Below are 24,044 nucleotides of genomic sequence, written 5' to 3'. Positions count from 1 at the left end.
AAGAATAAACATATGATTGGAAATTTAACCAGTAACGTTCACCAGTTTCTTTTACAAATATCTTTTAATATAAATCATATAATTGAACGTTCATTGTTAAAAATACTGCACGCACTAAGTATAAAAGAAAATTTTTTTTCTTTTAATTCTAGGCTATCGATTTAGGTAACAGATGCTTAAAATGATTACATTCTAAGGAATTTTTACCATATGTACTTGTAGTAGTGGGTCAAGGTTCTGCCACATCTCTGAAATAAATGAGAATTATATGTCAAGACAATTGTGACAATAATTAAAATTTGATTTATAGAATAGGAGAGATCTCTAATTAATTACACAACATTCCAATCAAATTTAAATTTTACTCACATATAGAGTTTTTCGATAGATCAGAAATTGATCTAATATTACGGAGAACCGTAAAACACGAAATTAAGTAACCTATTTTTTGCCTGCGTAAGATAAATTACTTATTTTTAGAGGTATTATACCATATAACAGCTGCCGATGCTGATAAATCTTTCTAGCCCATGGTAAAAAACCAATCCTGATCGGGACTCGAACCCAGAATGTTTGGATGAAAGACAGATACGCTATCATTCCACCATGGAGGTCGGCACAAAATTATAACATAAAATAAATAACCCTACTCATTAGAGAGCTTCAATATACTTTTCAGGAAGTGAGTTCTTAATAACAGATAATTACTGATTAGAAGATAAAGACATGGTTTGCCAGAATGCGACCAGCTCATTATTAACGTTTTTATGTTGACCTATTTAAATATGCTGTAACCAAAATTGCCTATCTTCTAATTATGTGGTGTAGTCAGAAAATATTATAAAAGAAAAAAATACTACGGATTTTTCATTTTCGTTCAAGAAAAAAATTCTCTAATTACGTATCACTTAAAAAATTGGTGTTTATTTAATATATGTAATTTTATTAAGAGATGATTATATTTTGAAACAGATATTCCTTGCTAATATATTTACAGAAGGTAGTAGTTACTTTCATATGGATTTAAATACTAGATCGTGGATACCGATTATCGTTCGTGGTTGGGTTTCAATTAATCGCACATTTCAGGAATGGTCGGCCTGAAATTGTACAAGACTACACTTCATTTAAATTCATACATATTATCCTCATTCATCCTCTGAAATAAAACCTAACGGTGGTACCGCAGACTAAACAGAAAATAAAGAGAATATATTTCCACATTACAAGAAGATATGTTTATAAGAAAACCATGTCAAAATTTCCCTAATACTTTTTGATAATAATGTTACAATATCGAGATAACGTTGACGATTTTTCATCGGTAAAGCAAGATGATGTATTAATTCAACCTTTTTGCATTTCATTTTTTTATGTGTTTATTACTCAGTTACGGACAAACACGTTCTTCGATTTTTATAAAATTTTAATTGTAGCATAATAGTAAAGTCCGTTACTATTAAAGGAATGACGTCTTATAACGATTTTTTATAATTTTTTTTTTCAAAGTTGTAGCAAGTTATTAAGAAGAACGTCGATTTGGCCTGGCTGAGTAAGTCCATCGCCTGGGCCGATGCTAAATCTACAAAATAGTTTGTAAATATAAGCTTTGTTATATATTACTAGCAGACCCGGGAATGCTTCGCTATTGCTAGATTTGAGTGTATATATAGATTAATGAACACAATTGAAAGTTTGATGAAACATTAACAAAATGAACATTACGGAACTTCAAAGAATTTAACCTTTCCCTTTCACCCTTTCTCCCTTTTCTCCTTTTCCCTTCCCCTTTCCCCTTCCCCCTTCCTTTTTCCTCTTTTCCTTTCCCCATTTTCATTCTTAACATATTCCCTTTACCTTTTCCCAATTTTCCCCTTTCTTCCACTTTCCATTTCCTTCCCCCTTTCTCGTACCCCTATTTCACTTCTCCCTTCCTCTTTTTCCTTTTCTTTCTTACTCTTTCCCCTTTCCATTTCCTTTTCCCATTTTTCCTTTTTCACTTTTTCTTTTTTCCCATTTTACCTTCTTTCCTTTTCCGATGTTTCTCTCTTTCCCTTTTCCGATTTTTCCCTTTCTCCCTTTCCCCCGCGCGTAAATCGGTCCAATAGTTTTTGGTCTATAGTGGACACACATATCAGAAACCTTGAAACAGAATCGTAAAATATTTAGTATTGCGTGTGTTGCTTTTACGTGCAACAGATAGCGCTGTTTTTAAAAAAAAAGTATGTTTTTACTTGTCACAGGTGTGACATCTTAGATATATATATATATATATAGGATATAAAACACGCCCGTATTCGAATGCAACGTTGTGTCAAAATGTCAAAGCAATCGGTGAAGAGCTTTTGGAGATTTAAGATTTTGAACAAACGAACATTTACATTTTTATTTATATAGACTGTATACAATGTAGTTAAAGAATACAAAAAATATTTTTTTAAATACTACAAAAGAACACGGGAATATAGTAAATGTACCTTCTTAAAGATCATTAATGAGTGAAAAAAAGGAGTCCCTGGGAACAGTTACTGATAAAATATTCCAGTCCCTGGGATATTTCTGATATTGTAAAATGTTTAGTATTAGATAAACCTTACAGCAAGCTACGATTGAAAATTCTGTTTTGTACTTCGTTTTATGTTTTTATTTTTTTTTAAGTAGGTATGTTTTGTGGAAGAATTAATGATTACGATGATGATAAAGTTAAGAAACACAGTTGTACTTAACTTAGGGATCGTGTGCTGTTTACAAAGCATGTGCTGTTCGCGTTGTCTATGAAGGATGGTCGGTCGGATGGATGAATAGATGTAACGTTCGTGGAGGTGGAATTGTATATAAAGCTAGGAACCGAGTTGTGTTTTAACAGTAGTAGCTATGTTAGTCAGTATGAACAATTGAACAAACCCTCGGTGTAGTTAGCATTTTTATTTAATTGTATTATCATCGTATGTTAAAGTTGTATAATTTATACCAGTGTCGCGTAAATAGTTAAGTTGAAAAAAAGAGTGCCTGTCGGTCAATCAAAGAAGATAATTAAAATGGCAACGGGTAATATCAGTACAGGTAGATTAAACATTATTACTTTTATTTTATTTGCGAAAACCATATAAACAATAATCAATTTTTATTTAATTTGTATATGTAAAACACATTAATATTATTTTTATCATTTGATTTTTATTACCTTTTGTTTTACACACATAGTAAATAATTTGCTTGTAATCTTCACAATTAAACTTATAAAAAACCCACTTATAATATTTTCAAATTTATATTTTTAAAACTCAATATTAAATAATTTTTAGATATTATAAACAAAATTGTGAGTTAAAGATTTTTTAAGGAAAATCTTTATATCCTTCAAACAGATTACTTACACATCACGTAATAAATTTTTTTTATCCTTCATTTCTCTGTTTATTATTATTTTTATTGTTATATTTTTTATTTTAAATACAACTCGATTAAGTTGTCAGCATTATATAATATATTTTTGACAGTGTTTTTATCTAGCAGAGTAGCTTTTATTTAATTGTATATACTATTAAAACGTAAGAAAAAGTAATATTCCGTAATTTACATACTTAGGATTTTGAAATTCTCTTAATTTAATATCGTTTTTGTAAATATATATTTTATATATATATATTATTATTTAGGTTGAATTAATAAATAATAACATTTTAATTAATAATGTTCAGAAAATATCTCTTTCGTTTGTTTTATTTAGTTAACTTATCCAAACTAAACCTATTATTTCAATTTGATTTCTTAATGCAACCCCAGGTTTTCCAGTTATAAAAGTTAAAAGGACTACCATGTTTTAACTAAAGATATCCTTTGAAAAGAACGCTACATCAGTCAAATTTTTTTAATGAAATAATTAAACGTTTGTTAAACTGATTAAAAGGAAAAACGTTTTATAATTTTTATTAAATCATCATCTTCCTTTAAAAATTCTACATAAAACAATATTTATCGAACCAACGGATGGGAGGGTAGTGAAGGATCCAGTGAATTCAAGTTCAAACGTTATTATATAATATTTATTTCTTCCTTACCTCGTCATTCTCTTCTCCTAGGATTAATGTCTTTCCTCTTTTCCAGTTCCCAAATTTTTTTAAAATTCTATCTAAACCTTTCCTTCTTATTGATTTATAAAATTTCCAAGCTAAGAGAAACAAAGTAATCGTCCGGATTCAAAACACCACTCCTGTTTTCTTTTTTTATTGTTCTTGATTTAAAATTTACATTTAGATATCGCCGGTTTTGCTTCTATACCGGTTTTTATTATTTGTCCTGTAAATGGAAAAATTATGTACTTTTGTCTGAACATACAATCTTTTAATTAAAAGAAGAAAAAAACCAGTTTAATTTATCTAAAATTATGGCGATCTGAAAATTTGTTGGCGTTCCTTCCATTATTAAATAAATGACCTTAAGATGAAATCTAATTATTCATTTTTTAAGATATCAATTTTTTTTTTAAGATATCAATTTTTTTTTAATTATACGTCTTGATTTATCTTCGGTTTGTTATGTTGCCATCCATAACTCTTTAACTGTTTTTTTTTTCTGGAACAGGGCTGCAGAGGACAACGTAAATATTATTTTAATTCCTTCTGTTCTGATTTTTCCTCTTTCTTTTCCAGAATTCTTTCATTATTTCACTATACTGTGTTTTTCGTTCTCTGTCCAGCATATGCACTCTCTTTTCTTTTTTGCGTTCACAAGAACCTCTATTCTGCAGATTTTTTCTATAAGTATTTTCCTACCTTGACAGTTTTTTTATTTTTATATTTGCTTTATTTACTTGTCTTTCTTTACTTGTTTTATGTATGGGGACGGAGTTTTATATTTCCAAAATTTATCAAAAAGTTTTTTGTTCAATTTATCTGAATCCATTCGAATCACATGTTCCACAAAATTTAGTATTCTTTTTCGGATTGTGGTTTTTAAATCTTCAAAGGAGTTCTGTAAATTTCTATATTTGACTTTATTCTGAATCGGTCTTTCATTTTTCTTTGACCATGAATCGTTCTTAAAATTTTACTTTCAATTTTTAAAAGTGATTCTAGATTTGTTAGATTGGAAGTTTCTGTCCCATAGAGGATTAGTGGTTTCAGTGTTTATCATTATTATTATTTTTTTAATAATAATAATTATTTGGATTCTTAATTACGCAACCGCTTACTTTTATCACGATTATAATTACTACTAAGAAAAAAATAATTTTTTTTTTGTTTATGTATTTGATATTGGTAGACCTTTAAATAAAATTTAAATATATTCGTTTTTATATATTCTTTGAACTTACGTAAAATTTTAGTGCTGCTATCAATAGCCCGTAAAATTTATACACATATTTTCATCTGTTTATTCACTGATCAACATCCAATTACAGTCACCTTAATTTTTATTACAATAATGTGTGTGTTTTTTTTTTCGCAATTAAAAGTCTAACCGAGATTCGAACCCACAGCATTCAGTATGAAAAGGAGAGACTGGTGCTACCACAGCACAGGTCATTTCAGAAGAAGATTATTTCTTAACTTTTCTTTAATCTTTAATTTTAACTTACCCTAAATATAGGAAATAAAATAATTTTTTTTTTTTTTTTAATTTTCAGCCACCTAAGTTTTTTTACTTTCATTTCGATTTAAAAATTTCTGTTTAGAATCTTTTTACATACAAACTTTCTTTGTAGTTTCTCTGATATCGATTTTTACTTCCTTTTACGAAGTAAAGGAAGTATTCTAATCGCGAAAAATCTCGGTTTTCAGAAATACAGAAATATCCATTTTGACTATCACTGAAACCATTTTGACTAGTTTCGGCATGACTTCATTACGTACGTATCTTGCATTACTCAAAAAACGATTAGCCACAGAATGTTGAAATTTTGTATTTAGGACTGTTGTAACATCTAGTTGTGCACCTCCCCTTTTGATTGCAATCGACTGGGCTAAAAATAGGCAAATTTCAAAACATTTGGATTTTGGACTTTTTCTTAAGTGCAGTAATAAGCCCTCGTTGAAAGCTATTCAACGATATATCATAAGTGGTATTTATTTTTATTGATTCCAGAGTTATAGCCAAATAAACTTTTAAATAATGTAATATTACAAGAGGAAGGCACATCGGTTCGAATCCGACTTCATATATACAGTTTTTTAAATTTTTTTTTAATTTAAATATGTTGAGTTATTAAATTATTAATCTCTGATTGTAAAAAATGTTTAACAATAAATAATAATGCAATAATAACAATACAAAAAAAAATCAAAAAAAAAATTCAGAAGTTATTAAAATAAGATTTTATGTATTTTTCATTTTAATTCAAAAGTTTTTACGTCAGAGATTAATTTATTAATAAATCAATATATTTAAATTAAAAAAAAAATTAAAAAAAATATATGAATATGAACCGATGTGTCCATGGTTACGGATCCGAAATGTTCTTTTACACCACATAACTGCTTGAATGACACGAAACAAGATAAATATATGAACTAATAATTAACTGGTTAAATAAAGTTTAACCAGTAACATTTAAATAAAGTGCAGCAAAAAATTTGTATATGTAATTTAATAGGCGTACAAGGAAGTCATTTTCACATCATATTTTTTTTTATTCCTGTAAAGCGCAAAATTCCGAACAAATATTTAAATTTTCACTTATTTTATTTAGGATTAATTTTACTTTCATTAACAGCAGACTTCTTTTATTAAAAAAAGCTCTCTTTACTTGTTATTGACTCAATTTTTTGTCTTTCTTAGTTTATCCATCCTTTGTAACATTTCCTTTTATCATTTCAATATTTGTTTACGATAAGACATTTTCTAGGTAGGGGGAAGTAGTTTCAAGTAATAGTGTGATTAAATATTAAATTTTTAGTTGCACACACACACACACACACACACACACACACACACACAATTATACTACAAACAAAAAAATAACATATTCAACTGTTTTTTCTTAAAATGCTAGATTTATTTTATGAATAAGCAATTAAAAAATTAATGATTAATAAATTAAAAGCCCTCTTCATCCTTTACAATTTCCATATTCTTTTTTTTGTAATCCCATTTGAAATTATAAATTAAAATTAAGTGTTTAAAAAGATAAATAAAAATATTCTTTATTAAACCAAAATTCCAATAAAAATTAAATAAAGGAAGTAAAGCGACTGACAAAAAGTGATAAAAGTAATTTATTATTATTATTATTATTACAGTCAATTACGGCATTTATTTATAATTGCCGTTACTAAAGAATTTATGTTTGGCTACCAAGAAATTTATTGAACAGCTAATGTAGGAAGTAAGCTATTTAGCAAACGAAATTATCAGTTTAAATAATCCTTTTTATGGTTTTTTTTTTGTATTTGATTTTGGGAAGTAAGCACAAACTGGAAAATAAATTTTGAAATTTTTTTCAAAAAAAACATTTAAAAAACATAATTTTTTTTAAATGAATTTTAGAAATTATTTATTATTTTTGTTAGATTCGTATTTGGATTATCGAAGGATTTTTAAATTTTAGTTCCTTTTTAAACCTAATTTGTCTAAATTTAATTTTTAAGGATATGGAAAGCTGTCCTTTTCACATAAAAAACAGATCGGTTAATAACATATTGTAATTTATCATAAAAGATTTTTTTTTCAAAAACTCATTGCTTTTGTTGTTTCAATCTATATAATAAATCAATTTAATCTTTCTCAATTTTGATTTTTCCTGCAGTAAATTTTTATTATAGTTTTATTTACGCGATAAAAGTTTATTGTTTACCGTAAAATAATAATTTATAGAGACTTTTAAAAGTTGCTATTTTAATAATTCACCGACGTTTCGAGTTATAGGACAAACAAATTTTATAATTGTTAGAAGATTTTATTAATTTTTTTTTTTTTTATGAAAGATCGACCATTATCAGCTATGGTCATTAGCCCAGTGAAAATTGGTAACGTATGAAAAGATGCCATGCCTGACCGGGATTCAAACCTGAGACCTACGCACGAAATGCCTTTAAAATTATTTTGCCTAAGAATTAAACTTCTGACTTCGTAATTATTATTAGTATACTTCTTTACTACAAATCCAAATATTTTGATAATTTAGATACTACATTTCAAAGGGTATTTTCAATTATATTTTCTATAAGAATTTATAATTCTTTATTACTATTATTTGCCAATTATTACAATTATCAATATTACCAATGAATAATCTAAATTGTATAAAGTTTTTGGAATAATTTAATATAATCAATTATGTTGTATTTTTAACAATAGAAACGGTTTCTAACACCAAACAGTAGAAGTAAAATTTATCTCTTTTACGGAAAGGAGAACGCTGGTTTAGTAAACACACTAAACTTAAATAGTCTTGTAAAGATTTAACTGTAGTATCACTTTAAAAAGGAAAACCTTTTTTTTCCTTTTATCAAAGATTTTTTTATTGATGAATTCTTTGTATTGATAACAAATATCTTCAATGCGCTTTACGTTAAACGTATTTAGAGATAAAACTACCTTATAAAAAGTTACATAACAAGTATCAACAAGTTGTTGAAGCTAACAACTGTTGCCTTGCAAGTTTCAACAAGTCAAAATTATTTTAACTTAATTTCGTTCGTTATTAGAGTGGATTGTTTATACATTTTAGAGATACTTTTAATATAGATACTTTATTCTAAATATAATTATTCTGTCAGGTGCGGCTGGCAGACTTTTTTCCTCCCCCTACGGAAAATAAAAAAATATATATATAAATCAAAGTAATATGAGAAATACGTATATGAATCATTATTATGTATTTTTTAAACAATAATTATTGCAAATATTTTTGAGTATTGTTTTCTAACACTGAATTACTATTAAATGTTTGTTTATGTATTACAATGTAAATAATGTACTATATAATAAAAGTCAGAGTTGATAAATGTAGAAAAAATAAATAATTTATCAAAAAGTAAGTAATTTTCAAATTTAACACAAAAAATTTCTGTATGAAAACAATTATTATTTTTGTTTAGGAATGCAGTTAACTCCAACGAATGCTATTGTACTTATTATAATGTCATAATAGAAATGTATTACGTTTTTATTTTATCTAGTATAATGTATTAGTACGTAAATCGAGCGACAAAAAGTGATAAAAGTAATTAATTATTATTATTTTTATTAGTCAATTACGGAATTTATTAATAATTGATGTTTGTAAGGCTCTTAATAAGAAGGCTTTAACTAGTACCTTTTATTAGTGCTAGTATTATGTGTATGCAATAATGCATTATTTTATATCTTTATAGACTTTATAGACAGAAGAACGTAGAAAGACGGTGGCATGCGGGCATTTAATACTGATTAAATGCCCGCATGCCTAATTCAGATAACCACCTATATAGTTGTATTAATTTTACAATCTGATCTAAATCTTTTAAATAATTATATTATCATATTTAAGGACTTAAACATATAACGTCTTGGATTTGCCTGACAGTTCTTAATAAGTCTATCTTTTAAGTTTCTAAATTTGAAGATTTTATTCATTACTGATCAGTGGATCAGGAACGGATTCATTTTGTAACGTCTTTATCAAACTAATTATTTATTTTACTTTCCCGGCGATTATAACTAGAATAGCTAAATTAAAGTATGGTAATCATCTCAAAAATGGGATATCGGGTTTTTTCAAATCTCTAGGTTTAAGTTTAATTAGTTCATCTAGACCAAAAATACATATATAAGTATGTATCTGCGTACGTATGTAGATTTGTGTGTCACACTGTTTTTTTCTTATATCTCAGGATTGTGTAACTGTCCACTTTATTAAAGAATTGGAGGATCGTATCTTTTTTTTTTAAAAAACAGTGCTATCTGTTGGATGTAAAATCAACAAACGCTATACTAAATATTTTACGATTACATTTAATTTTTTTCGATATGTGTGTCCGCTATAAACTAAAAAACTACTAGCCGATTTACGCGCGGGGAAGAAGGGAATTAAAGATAAAAATCGGTAAAAGGGAAATAGGAAAAAATAAAAGGGAAAAATCGAAAAAGGGAAGAAGGGGAAAATATAAAAAAGGGGAATACGGGGAAAAGGAAAAATGGACAAAGGAAATATAAAGGGGAAATTGATATTGACAATCGATTTCGTAGATTAGAAACCATAAGTAAATTTCTTCACAATAATCAAATTATAAAGGATTTTCCCTTGAAACACCTTAATTAAATACATGCTAGACATCAGTAGCAAAGTAGTAGTAAATCAAAGGCAGCATAAGCACTGAACAAAGTCTCGCCAGTAATGAACTAGAAATCATAATAATGTCTAGGACTATGAATAAAACCTCAGCGTAAAAAGAAATATAGTAATATAGGAAAAAATAACATTAGAAACATAAATGATCATAAACATGAACATAAATAATTTGATAATGCACAACTTAAGAAGAGAGGCCACGTCCTGAGTATCAGTATTAGGTTCCTAGGTTCAATACATGTACCCGCTTTAATCGCCTTAAATCTTCCCCGTTGTCAAAGTAGTTAACAATTAGATAGTTTACGTGGTCGTTAAGTCTTATTTTGTACTTGCAAATCAATCGACTTGCTCTCGAACACACACGGTAATTCTAGGTACTCGTGAATTTCTTTCTTCGGTACGAACCATGGCGCCTGTATAATGCATCTCGCAAATTTATTCTAGAAACGCTGAATAATTTCTATATTGCTGATAGTTGCCGTACCACAGAGTTGGATTCCGTATGTCCAAACCGATTTCCGAATCATTTTTGTAAAAGTAGCTTGTTAGTTAAGGATAGTTGCGATTTCCTCCCTAATAACCAGTATAGCTCTTTAAATTTTATATCTAAGTGATGTTTCCTTTTTTCTTTAATGGAAACTTTCCATGTTAGACAACAATCTAAGTACTCACACACACACATGACGATCTATGCATATAAAATTAAGATTCTGTCAAAAATTTATTAAAAAATGGTTTCTTTTATATCTTTCTTTTATGAATCATCCACTAGAGTGATTGATTTAATGAAATTTCGCTCCGATTAATTTGTTAATTTAATCCTAATAACTTTATGTATTCAAAAAGGGACAGTCTTGATATTTTTTTTTTTTTTTTTAATTTTTGATCCCGTATTTATATAAAAAATGAAAGGCCCTGAATTTATAAAACATTTATTATAAAATTATTTTTGATATTTTTAACTAAAGCTCCTTCCCATTCCCATTCCGTGAATTAAGTTTTTATAAGTTACCAACGAAGCTGAATTTTGGAAAAGTATATTTAAGAAGTGAATATAATAAAATTGAAAAATAATACTCTTTCGTATAAAGATAATATGAAATACAAAATTATAAATTCTTCATCAATTATAAAATTGCGTTTTTGTTTTGTTTTTTTGTTTTTTAGACGCTTGATAGGTTTTAAGCGATGAACATCAAACGGGTAAAAATATAAATTAAATTTGAATTAACTTTCCAAGAAATTTTTAAAATTTTTTGTGTAGAAGGCAAACCTGTTCTTAAAAAAAATTATTTATTTACGTTTTGAGTGTTTATTTTAAGACAAAACATGAGACAGAGATATAGCAGATAATATTGCATTTTTTAAAACGTTCATTGGTTTTCTAAGTATATAATTTTTGGAAATTACTTGAAATTATTTGAAAAATAATTTTGCCAATAAAGTAATTATTTACCTTAGTAAAATATGTATAAAAACAGTACTACTTTAGATGTCACTGAACTTTATGAAAAAACAAAAGGTTCTGCTATGTATGCCAAAATAAATATAGGTATTAAAAAAAATTGTGCTTATCTTTTAAAATAAATGTGTTTGTAAATAGATATTTATAAATAACTAATTTATATTTTTAAAAAGTAACAAATTATGTATGCATGCATACTGTATGTGTATATAAGAATAATTTATATTTATTTAAAAATATTTTTTCATAGTAAACACGTATGGTATTACAATTACCTAAAACAGCTGTACTACATTCACTATTATAATAAATTGAATATTAAAATACTATATATATATATATATATATATATATATATACACTCACACACACACATATCCCCACTACTGAAACCCTTCTCACATTGCAGTCGATTTTTATTAATAATTATTTACATGTTAATATTTAATTTGTAATAAAATATTAAATAAAATATTTGTTATAGAAAACGGGAAGATGAAAGTATATAACTTATAAAGGCAGGATTTCCTAAACTAGAGGTAACTGTAGAACTTGATGAATTACTAAATAGTATCAGAAAAAAGATTTTTCAAATCGTTTTGTAAACCTAATGATGTCCCTTACAAGACACAGTCAAAGAAATTTTATTTTTATTATGATTTAAGACATGCTTCGTATTTTAATGAGAAGAGAGATGAAATATTTGATAAATATTTTGGATATCTTTCCCGAGAATAGAATCCGAACTCAAAATAACTAATTTAGAAACCAGTATGTTAACCATTCCATAATCTGATCGGTTAGAAATTGAATAAATAAATTTTTATAAACTGGTACGAACTAGAATAGATATAAACGAGCATTCAGTAATGAAATACAAAATTCATTGATAGTTGTTATATTTTTAACAGAATTAATTTGCAACTTTAACACGTCCTGAGTTATATTTGGGAGTGTACGCGTACGTATACAGAATGGTTTTTTCTATTCTCTCTTTTCACGGTCATATCCCCCCTCTCCGATGTGTGTGTATGTGTACGCGCGCGCGCACGCGTGTTTCGATGGTATTTTAAAACTTCACCGATCGACAAATTCATTTAAGATTCAGAAAGATTTTCCCTTAAACCTTGAAAGAGAAAAAAGACTTGCGTAAAATAACTGAAATTTGTAATTTTGAAGTTGTCACAATAGTGAGAATTTTGGCAAAAGCCCTTTATCAATTAATATTTTACTGTTATATTTTTCTCATTAGTAACCGTTAACCGTGTCTTATAATCATTGCAACACAAAAAGAATCCGTTATTTCTGCCTGTAAATGATTAAGTTACGCTTTGTGCCAGCTTTACGTAAGTTCTTGGTCAATTTATTTTGATTATTTATTTATAATAAAATTTATTCATTTTCTGTTTTTTTTTTTTAAAGACATTAAAGGAAAGACAAAAAAGTTTCCCAACTTAAGGGAAAATTATTTATTTAAAAATTACGTGGTCTAACTATTATTATTATTATTATTGTTTTATAGCTTTAAAATTACGTGATGTATAGATGATTTCAAGATAGTTTTTAATTCTTAATTACTGCTTTTTTAACAGTTTTTATAGCTTAATAAGATATCTCTGATGTAATTTTTGTATTTAAATACTTTGACAAAAATCGTAGAAAATTAGTTGGAAAACTTAAGTAAAATAATAATATGTATTATTCTTGAATTCCAACAATCCTTAGTTTACTATTTGATTAGTTTAATATTTTTTCTTACTTTCTGAAAACGAGATTTCCTTGACTTTTCGTTTATTTCGAATGGCTTATTTTTATTTGGGCGGCGTTATATTGTAAGCCTTCCAGTAATTTATATTTAAAAACTAAAAACTGTAAAGTAAGATGCAAATAAAAATAAATAAAACCGAATTCAAAAAATTCTATTCTTTTATTAAAATGAAAGAGTCGAATTTTTTTTTCAATTGTATATAAATTTCGATTGTTTTATTTTTTTCAATTTGGTTCCAAAATAATATCAAATACTACATTTTTGGTAATTGTTTCCTATTAATTTGATATCAGCTGCAACAAGTCAAGATTTAAATAACTGTACAACTATATTAATAATATATAATAATTTAAAATATGTAAAACAATTTATAATATTATTTAAATCAATTAATTGTAGTAACAAACTATAGAAAATTACAAACTTTCTAGTATACAGACCATAATGTATTTTCCAAACGTTTTTTTATCAGTGTTTATTTTAGAATGAGGAGCAGAAAATTATAGTTAGTAAAAGTGAAAAAAAAGAAATTTTTGTTTTTGATTTTTTTTTTTAGAAATACATAATTTTTTTAAAGAATGAATAATTATTTTGTAAATACATTGCAAATAATTTTATAATACTTTATAGATAACTTTTAATCGCGAAAGCTTGAACTACTAGTAATGGCCGTACCTGTGGAGTTTTCTTTTGTCATTCAGCTTAAGATGCTTTTACAATAAAAGTTTCGTGAAAAATATTTATATGCAGTTAGATTCTTTAAAATAAATTTTAACTTACAGAAATAAAAAAAACTAAAATGATTTTCTAACATCATGAATCACACTTTTTAATTTTCAGTAATTTCAAATTTTCTTCATAATTCACGAAAGATTTGCACCTTCATAAAAATTAATATTGAAAAGCTAAGTATGTAATGAATTACACTTATCTACATTACTACCATTCTGTTACTTTTATCAAAAATTAATTGACTATTAAATTCCATTTAAATAACTCTATTTTTCATATTTTCATTATGAATAAAATTTACATGCATTTTTCTTCGATTAGATCAAACTTCAAATAGACGTAATCAAGGTTCGGTAAATCAGACGTAAATTAAGTATTGGGAAATTCTATAATTACTATAATTACTACTATTATTATAATTATTAAAATAGTATAAAACTATGTTGTAAATATTATTTTTTTAAGAAAAACTTAATGTTTAATATTTTCATTTGATATTATGACGTTTTTAAAAAGAATTACGGTTTTTATTTCGTGAATCCCCTTTTTATGCTTTAATTGGAATTATGATTTGATATGAAGAAAATACATTCATTATGAATCAACATAAAACTATTTTTATTAATTATATTACTGTACACAAACGCATTCTACATCCATACTGTAAACAATACCGCAAAAAACTGCTTCATAAATAGTTGTTATAATAGTCATAAAACCTTTCCTTCTTGTAATATAAATTTCTGTAAAACTATTTAATGTTTTCAAAAGGGAAAACATTAACAGTAATGAAATTTAACGGGATATTTAACCTATTAAATATATCAATCTATTTTGTTGCTATTAATTATAAAATTAATCATACTTCTAAGAAACGGAAAACTAGGTTAACAGCTAATTGTATGTACTGTTCAATAAGGCTTATTTTCTTTATATTTTATGTTTCATTCAATACTAATGAAAAATTTCCTGCATAAAGACAGTAAATCTAATATGTTAACTTCGATAGTAAAAGATAGACTACATTAACTTGCTGATTTATTTGTTCAGTATTACTCCATCCTGCACTTCCTTAAAGATAAAATCATAAGGAAATTAAGAAATACCGTAAGGAAATTGAACACATAATTATTCATTTAAGATACAATTTAAACAAATCAAAGTTGTTTTCTTTAAGAGCACCGATGTTCACTATACATCCAGCACTTTTTTGAAAGAAATAAGTTGTTTCAACCTGGATTGGCTAAGTATGAAAATAAAATCGGAATAGATCGTACTTTATTCAAATCGTAAAATAATTATTCATTATACAGTTTAAAATTTGTATCACATGTATTTAATAAAAGGTTACAACATTTGCCTGGAAGAACTAAGGGAAATTATGGAAAAACTTCGATCAAAGTATAATAATTTTATGAAGTAATGACGAAAAATAATAATTATATATAATTCATGATGAATTAAAGAATTAATTTTGAAAGATTTTTTGGAAGAAATTTAGATTTATTTTTTATTAATTTAATATCATTTTAGATAAAATAATTAGAAAATTCTTTATTATTTAGTAATTAATTAAAAATATTAATAAATAAGGTCCTTTTTCATAAACCAAAGTTCAGAGCAAAAAGCCAGCTTCCGTAGCGGAGTGATAGCATCTCAGTGTTTCATCCAGAAGCTCCCGATATCGAAACCCTGTCAAGCTTAACATTTTCATACGTTATAAAATTTCATACCATATTCTTATGGGACAAATTTTCAGCGTATGGTGAATTAGTTATCCACCAAAAAAACATTGTACGAATAGTCCTTGTACTTATGGCATTTGTGTAAGTACATAGCGCAAAAATTATTCTATTCCCTGGCGTTGTAGCAGTAAATATTATTTATTATATTCTTTAGGAATGTAATTAGCTCTTTTTCAATATTACTTCCATAATTATATTATACAATACTAGAATTAAATTTGGTTCAATGAAAAACGCAATGGGAAACCACATCACACCTCACTTTATCTGATAAACCTCATATGGGATACAAGTTATTCTTAAGAATGACTAAGCCGTATTCAGAAGGGATTGTAACTGGTGTCGTGTATTTATAATTGTTATGGTTATACCACCGAATAAATTGTAATTTGACTTGTATTATAATTAACATAATCACCTTTCCATGATTATCATTATATTCGTAGAATTAAATTTTCAATATTTATAACATATACATATCATATTTATAAAGGAATACTTTCTATCGCCCTAGGCATATGCCGTGCTGAGCCAGAAAGTTAACACATTTCCTTCTTTCATTCGCGTACGTCTGGCTTGAAATTACTTAACTGCAAATTTATATAAATTTGAACGTATATAATTCTTTCAATCCTACAGTGAATTTAAATCGTATAAAAAATCTTCGTAATTTATAGCATTTATTACTTATTTGACTCTAATATCATTTCTCGTTTGTTTATATATATAAAACAAACCAGAAGTACCGGTTTAATAACAATGTTAATATTAATTAATTAATTATTCACCACAGATATAAATTCTAACCGTTGGAAATTTCACTTTTATTATTCTTGTACAGTTAATAAAGATATTTTTGTTGAGGTCATAATTACTTAACTTTGATATATTATTAACTAATTTGAAAAATTAAATACACAAACATAAATATAGCAATTATAAATTAATTAATATAATAACAGTAATTATAAAATATTAGCATTGCAAAATAATTATTCTTGGATAAGATATATGTATTTCAATAATAGTAATAATGGAAAGCAGTGTTCTTACTTTCATTAACATTGGAATGTAACTCAAGCAAGAGAATGTGGGGATATAACATACGTAATAAATTTACCTTCAAAGACTTTTTAAGTTTCTAAAGGATTACAGAAACTTTTTTATATTCTGATAAAAAAATAAATAATAACTAATCATCTTTAATAATTACTTTTGCTTTTTTCTCCTAATTAATATTTAAATATAATCTCACTTAAGAAATAACAAAAAATTTTTAATTTATAAAAAAATCCATAATCTTTTAAATAAAATGAAGAAAAAACTAAGTTTTCTATTCTATCTTCATGTATCCTTTTCCTTTTTACGTTTAACATTTGATCAATCATTTGCACCACTTGAATCATTCTTTTTTATTTTATAGAGAAAGTTTTTCTGGTGTGCTAAAACAAGTTTCTTCTGAGAGTTTTAATGGAAGATTTTTTATAATAAAAAATTACACAGTTTTCATTGACGATTTATTGATATATTTGTTTTTTTATAATTGCTCAGTATTTTATTTTTATTGCGTAATATACGTTAATGTAATTATAATACAAAAAAATATTTTTGCACAAAAACTGGGTAAAAGAGTAACATATATTTCCACATTCCAGAGAGCTAATGCTCGTTAGAAGTTTATTTAGATAAACTTTTCATTGTTTATTTTTTTCTGAATTGCTTTTCTCTCTTTTGGGAATAACGTTTTCCATCAGCCTGTTTATATTTTAAATAAAAATACAACAATATATTTTTTTAAATGTTTTATAATCTGGTTTTTATATATATTTTTTTATTAAGATCTTATTTTTATATTGTCCAGAAATACAATTTCTTTTTTATAGTATTCGTATATTCTTTCGCAAATCAATTGCTTAACTGGTAATTTTCGAATATGAGGTTCCGAGATTCAAGTCCTAGTAAAAGTTAGTTGCTTTTATACGGATTTGAATACTAAATAATAGATACCTGTATACGTTAATAGTTGGGGTTCAATTGACCACACGTTTCAGGAATGGTTGGCCTGAGTCTGTACAAGATTACACCTCATTTACATGTAATACATATCATCCTCATCGTTAGGGCATGAGGAGGTTGCTTAACGTTCACTAGTTAAAAACGATTGCAACGTACGCATCATATACAACAAAAAATTATATGTGCTATTAAAGAATACCGTCTAATGCACTCAACAGCATGGAACAACGTCAACTTGTGTTTCTTACTTTAAAAATACTCTTGTATTAAAATTTTAATAGAGAAGTATTACAATGAGAGTATCAAAATGAGGAAGCCATAACCCTTTTAATACTTTAATATAAAGGGCTTATATAAGTATACATACATAAATTTCCCTCAAATTGAATTTTTAATAGTGGAGTATTTTTAAGTAAAAACCATTTGCATACGTTGATAACACAAGTTGCTGCAAATCCTATTTCTGAGTATATCAGACTTACTTTTTAATATTCGTTGGCCACATCGCTCGGTCTTTGATCCCTTTAAATGCGAGCTTTAATCGGTGGTTTGTTTTTTAAATGTCAAATAAACTGGAATTCATCGACAGCTAATCGAAGTGAATGGAGGTGTGATGAATAAGGAAAATGTGTGAAAATGATAACGATTATTAAAATAAGGAAAAACATCTATGATGATAAAAGATCTGGAAGCCCATCTTTCATCACTCAAGAATTGAAAACTGTGGTTGATAAACAAATTTGAAAGAAAAAAAACAAGATCTTCACAGCTGACGAGCTTCATTAACCCATCGGGTTGGTCTAGTGGTGAACGCGTCTTCCCAAATCAGCTGATTTGGAAGTCGAGAGTTCCATTGTTCAAGTCCTAATAAAGCCAGCTATTTTTACACGGATTTGAATACTAGATCGTGGATACCGGTGTTATTTGGTGGTTGGGTTTCAATTAACCACACATCTCAAGAATGGTCAAACTGAGAATGTACAAGACTTCACTTCATTTACACTCATACATATCATCCTCATTCATCCTCTGAAGAATTATCTAAACGGTAGTTACCAGAGGCTAACAGGAAAAAGAAAGAAAGAAAAACTGATGAGATTCATGCAGTTTTCTCCAAATATTTTTTCGTTTTTTTTTTTTTTTTTTTATGAAATTGTCATTAAACATCTTTTATTGCAAGATTTGTGTTAGGTGAGTCCCAAGAATGCTGATAAGGCATGACAAATAGAAGAGAATGGCCGATTATCGGGCATTCTTTAATCGGAATGAATCCTTGGTTCTCATATCAGAGGAATAGATGCCTTATTACATATCTGAAACTAAATGAGAATTTTTCTTGAACGACACCATTCACGTTCTCTGAAAATCTAAAAAAATTCAAACTGACAAAACTTACGAATTCGATTCTTAACGAAAAAATAGCCCTGTAATAGTAACCGATTACATTTTATTTCTTTCAGATTCTATACAGTAAGGAGGATAATTTAGAATTATAAATATACATTTAAACATTTTTACTAACGTAAAAATTTGCTTCTTAAACATCAGTAAATAATTTTCTTTAAAGAAAAATGCTTATTAGTAATACTGATACGTATTAGTTTTAGGGATCATATAGCGTAACAAGAAAAATATTACAAATTAATAAACAAGACTGACAAAAAAAAGCATTGCTAATAATCATTGCTCTTTAATATAGGGTAATTACTAATATACGAGTAGGATAATTAAAAAGCGACCGGGTAACAATTGTGTATATAGTATAAATTTTAGGCCCAGTGTCGAATCGGTTTAAAGTGGTCGTTAGTCCTCTAAACATTAACTAAAACGTTTGTCTGAAACAATTTTTAATATGACCAACGTTTACAGCAAGGGATGATCAAAATGTTGCTGGAATTGTGAGAAGATGGGGCTTGTCGTATGCTAAACATGTGTAACTTTTTTCACATGCAACCATTGTCGTATTGAGTAAATTTGAAGTTTTTCTTAACTTTAAGGTGGAAATCTTTTTTATTCCCTACTTAGCACCGGTGAAATCTACCTCCGCCTTCCGGCGTGCCGAAAGGGATTTTTTTAATTTATTTAAACACACACACACACACATATATATATATAGCTTATAACATTCCCGGTAACGTAAGGATTCCAATGCAGAGTCATACATCTTAATTGGTTCAACCACTGAGCTGCTAAGGTGGAACAAACATACTTACGTACAGACACTCCTTTTTGTGCCATCGTGTAATAATGCAGAAGGCTATGTTGTCTTGGTATTACAGTCGCATTTCAACATAATAAAAATTAACACATGCATATCTATATCTGTCAATATTAAACTAAAAGAAAGATATATATTACCTAATAACAACATTTCCGAATAACCGTGACCTGTTAAATGGAGAGTGTACCTGAAGGCACGCAAAACTTAGCCTTCAGACAGCTCTCTGTGAAGCCGTCGTGCGTCTGCACTTGTGCGGATGGGCGATGGTGATGAAGCACGGGGACTCTGGACCCCTGGACCCTAAAGACCTGGGCCAGCGCAATGCTTAAACTACAGGCCGACCCCGGAGGAGGAGAAAAGCTGAGATATGAATTTTAATAGGTAGGGTGCGGGTACACATAGGCTCTTAACATCTAGCCGAAGTCTGACACTCCCCCATTTATGGGGGGGTGACGTAAATGGCATTTCTCAGACTCATCTATAAAAAAAAACAAAAAAAACTTAGCCTTCAACCTATTAGCAAATACCCCGTTTGAATTTTGAAAATCGGACGATCGTTTGGAGTACCACCATTACACCTCCCAAAACAGCGCCCCAGAAGCATCCCATTTGTTACCAATTGATAATGATTATTTGTCTAGCCTCGCGCGAGGTGCTAACATCACCTCACTCACCACTCCAGTCTCCCACGCATTCCCCACGGGAAGGTCATAATTATTAAACAAAGATTTTTACTTTCCCGTCTATATAGTAATTATAGCGAAGCTATAGCTATATAGAAGGGAAAGTATGGTGATCGGTCAAAAATGGGCATATCCGGTTCTCACCGCATCTTGACGAACTGGCTCTTAAGGACCCCAGAAAACCGTAATCTGGCATCGAAATTTAAGCGACAAAATGTGCGTACGTATGTGTATATGTTAGCATGTAAATTGCCTTATATCTCTAAACTACTTGACCGATTTTCATCAAACTTGGCTATAATATTTCTATAATAGGGCAGTGGTGCTATTAAATTTTCAATTCAAAAGGTTTGTGGGTGGGGGTCATAGCGGGAAAATCGAAATAGTCTCCAGATTTTGCATAATTACGGTTAGTATTATTATATTTTTTTTATAATTTTGTGAACATTAACAACTTTTTTTAAAAAGATTTTTTGCTAAATTTCACACCCACTTCTAAAAATGGTTTTAATTTTGAAGAGTTATGGAAGGCAGTACAAGAGGTAATTTTCGTTCATTCTGTTTTTTTTTTTTGTGAACAATTATAAAAAAAAAATAAAATCTTTTTGTTTAAATTTTTTTTTGCTAAATTGCACCCCACTCGATAAAATATTAATAAATTTGAAACGCTGTAGAAGGCAGTTCAGTGGGTCCTTTTTGTTGCATATTTTTCTACTAGCATCTCGTTGGATCCACAAATTTTTTCCCCATCAAAGTTCAAAGTTAGGTCTTAACCCAGCCACTCCCCCTTACAGACCACATAACCTACTTAGCTGCCGGCCTTCTGCTGTAGTCAACGGCTATGTTGTGACGTCACATGTGGGCGGTAGAATTAAATGAATAATATTTAAAGCGTAAAAATTTATTTAAAGTGGCCGCTAGTGCCGCCACACCCACGCGAATGAAATGTAAGGTATGCGCGCGCGCTTTAGATATAATCATTGAATTAAATAAACAAAAAAATATTGTATTTAAATTAAATAAATATTTTTAATTAAGTTGTGAGTGAGTGTGTAAGCCGTGCATCAGAAAAATTACTGTGTTGTTTAAATCTGACTGTGATGTCAGATTTTTTAAATTTATTTAATTAAATTTTGAAGTAATTTAATTCTGTTATTTTTGCAATATTACTCATTCGATCGTCGAGTTCAAACCCAGCTAACTCAGGCTTACAGTTCACAGTACATTAATTCAATTTATTAAAGTTTGTGCTTCAACCAGCAAATCTTCACAACTATATTTATTTATATAGCCTATGATATAACGTAAGTATTCCAACGCGGCATCATATAACTAAATCGGTTCAGCCGTTGAGCAGCTACGGTAGACCAAACATACACCCTAAATACATTACACTCCATTTCGGGCAGTTGTTTAATTAAGTATGTATTCAATTTGTTTGTAAATAAACTTATCAGTAACAGAAAAATTTAGTAACTTCTTCAAAAAAATTATAATTATTGATTTAAATAATTTGTTCAAGTACTTATAATTACTTCATTCATAAATGTCGTACCACTTTAGTTTTAAGAAGTAAAGAAGTACTATTATTATTCTTATTATTTAAGTACAATTACTACTCCAACTTTATGCTACAATAGTAGTAGTAGTAATCATTTATGTAGACATTTATTTTATCTCTCGTAAAAAAAAAGGATTGGCTTATTTAATTTTATTACTTGGAAATGAAAATATATGAACCCAGAATAATTAAAAAAATTTTTCTGTTTATATATACTCGTAAGAAAATACCCATACGCGGAGATAGCGAAAAACTTTCAGCAGTTTAGATATATATTTCTTAGTAACACTGGCTAGAAGAAAAAAGCTGAAAAAATTACTATATAAATATTTATATAAAAATAATAATTTAATGTGGTTAAAATGCTTTGGATATCTAACGAAAGATAAATAATTTAAAATAACCAATAGCTATTAAGAAGTTTAACGATTATATAATAAATAAATTGACTTAATAGGATAGAAAATAAATAATTTATTTCCTTAATTAAACCACATATCAGAAAAGACTCACGTGAGCAGGCAGGTGATGCTCACTTCAAATAAAACAAAAAATAATATGTTACCTGATTTAACGTTAGCGTTAACGGACTTAAAGTAGCATGAAAGAAATAATAAAAAAATTATTTTAAAAAATACACAAGTAGAAAATAGGCTTCATTTTATTCATAATTTACCGTAATTCTTACAACCTTTCTTTACGTAGATTGAATTTCTCAGAATTAACACAGAAAATATCAAGGTTTAATGTAGTGTAAAACTCAATTACTCCCATTAAGTAATTCATAAGATATAGTAATTCTTAATAATCACTACTTTTCATTTTTGTAACATATGCTAAAACTGCTGTTCCTTCTTAAACACCCATCCTTCTCTAAACTACATCGCTATAGTTATATATCTTTAAAGAACGTCACCGAAATTATGCACTTATAACTTTTCTATGAAATACCAAGATTCTAGATAATATTTTAATATTAATCATTAGAATTATTCCATTTATATTATTAAATGTTATGTAATGCAGTGTAAATGATTAAGTCTACCTAGAGCCGTTATATCTTTTATGATGGGTTTGAATCTTAATAATTTGCATTATGATGAAAATAAAAAATCGATTGTTTATTATTTTTTTGTAATCAGTTTTTATTAAAGCACGCAATTTCATTTCATTACTGGAATTTCTTTAAATTCAAAAAAAAATTAAAGAAAAAGGAACTACCTTTTATGACTAAAGTTACCTTTTATGGTAACTTTATCAGGTAAGTTACCTGATATGGAATGGAATGGAATGCAAAGTTGGCGGGAGTTTATTACTCCCTACTTTATCGCAGAACCTGGACAGAGTCCCTTGCTGCTGGATGATTCTAATCGGGCTTGGTTTTTAAAAGGGTTATTTTATATCTTGGATCTAATTTTTTCAAGTTTTGTGTATTATTATTTTAGTGAATTTAAGACGGATTTAATTGCATTCCAATCCGTTGTTGAACCAGCGTTATCGAACCCATTTCATGGGCGACCGCGGAAGGCTAGGCTTATAAAGCCTGTCCTCCCGACGTAATTCCCCTTCAGACCGTCCAC

General features: G+C 27.8%; 1 protein-coding gene across 1 annotated transcript in view; it reads left to right on the top strand.

Moving 5' to 3' along the window:
- Window positions 1–2,852: 2,852 nt before the first annotated feature.
- The window catches only part of LOC142326698 (putative inorganic phosphate cotransporter), a 160,038-nt gene continuing 138,846 nt past the window's right edge, over window positions 2,853–24,044 (top strand). The window contains exon 1 of the mRNA XM_075369326.1: window positions 2,853–3,063. Within this exon, the coding sequence (XP_075225441.1) occupies window positions 3,039–3,063 (25 nt within the window). The 5' untranslated portion in view covers window positions 2,853–3,038. The remainder of the gene's footprint in view (window positions 3,064–24,044) is intronic.

The sequence above is a fragment of the Lycorma delicatula genome, chromosome 6 (genome assembly GCF_047948215.1).
Source record: "Lycorma delicatula isolate Av1 chromosome 6, ASM4794821v1, whole genome shotgun sequence".
Taxonomy (NCBI): Eukaryota; Metazoa; Arthropoda; class Insecta; order Hemiptera; family Fulgoridae; genus Lycorma; species Lycorma delicatula.
Note: the sequence above shows the minus strand (reverse complement) of the source record. Positions and strands in the feature narration are given on the sequence as shown.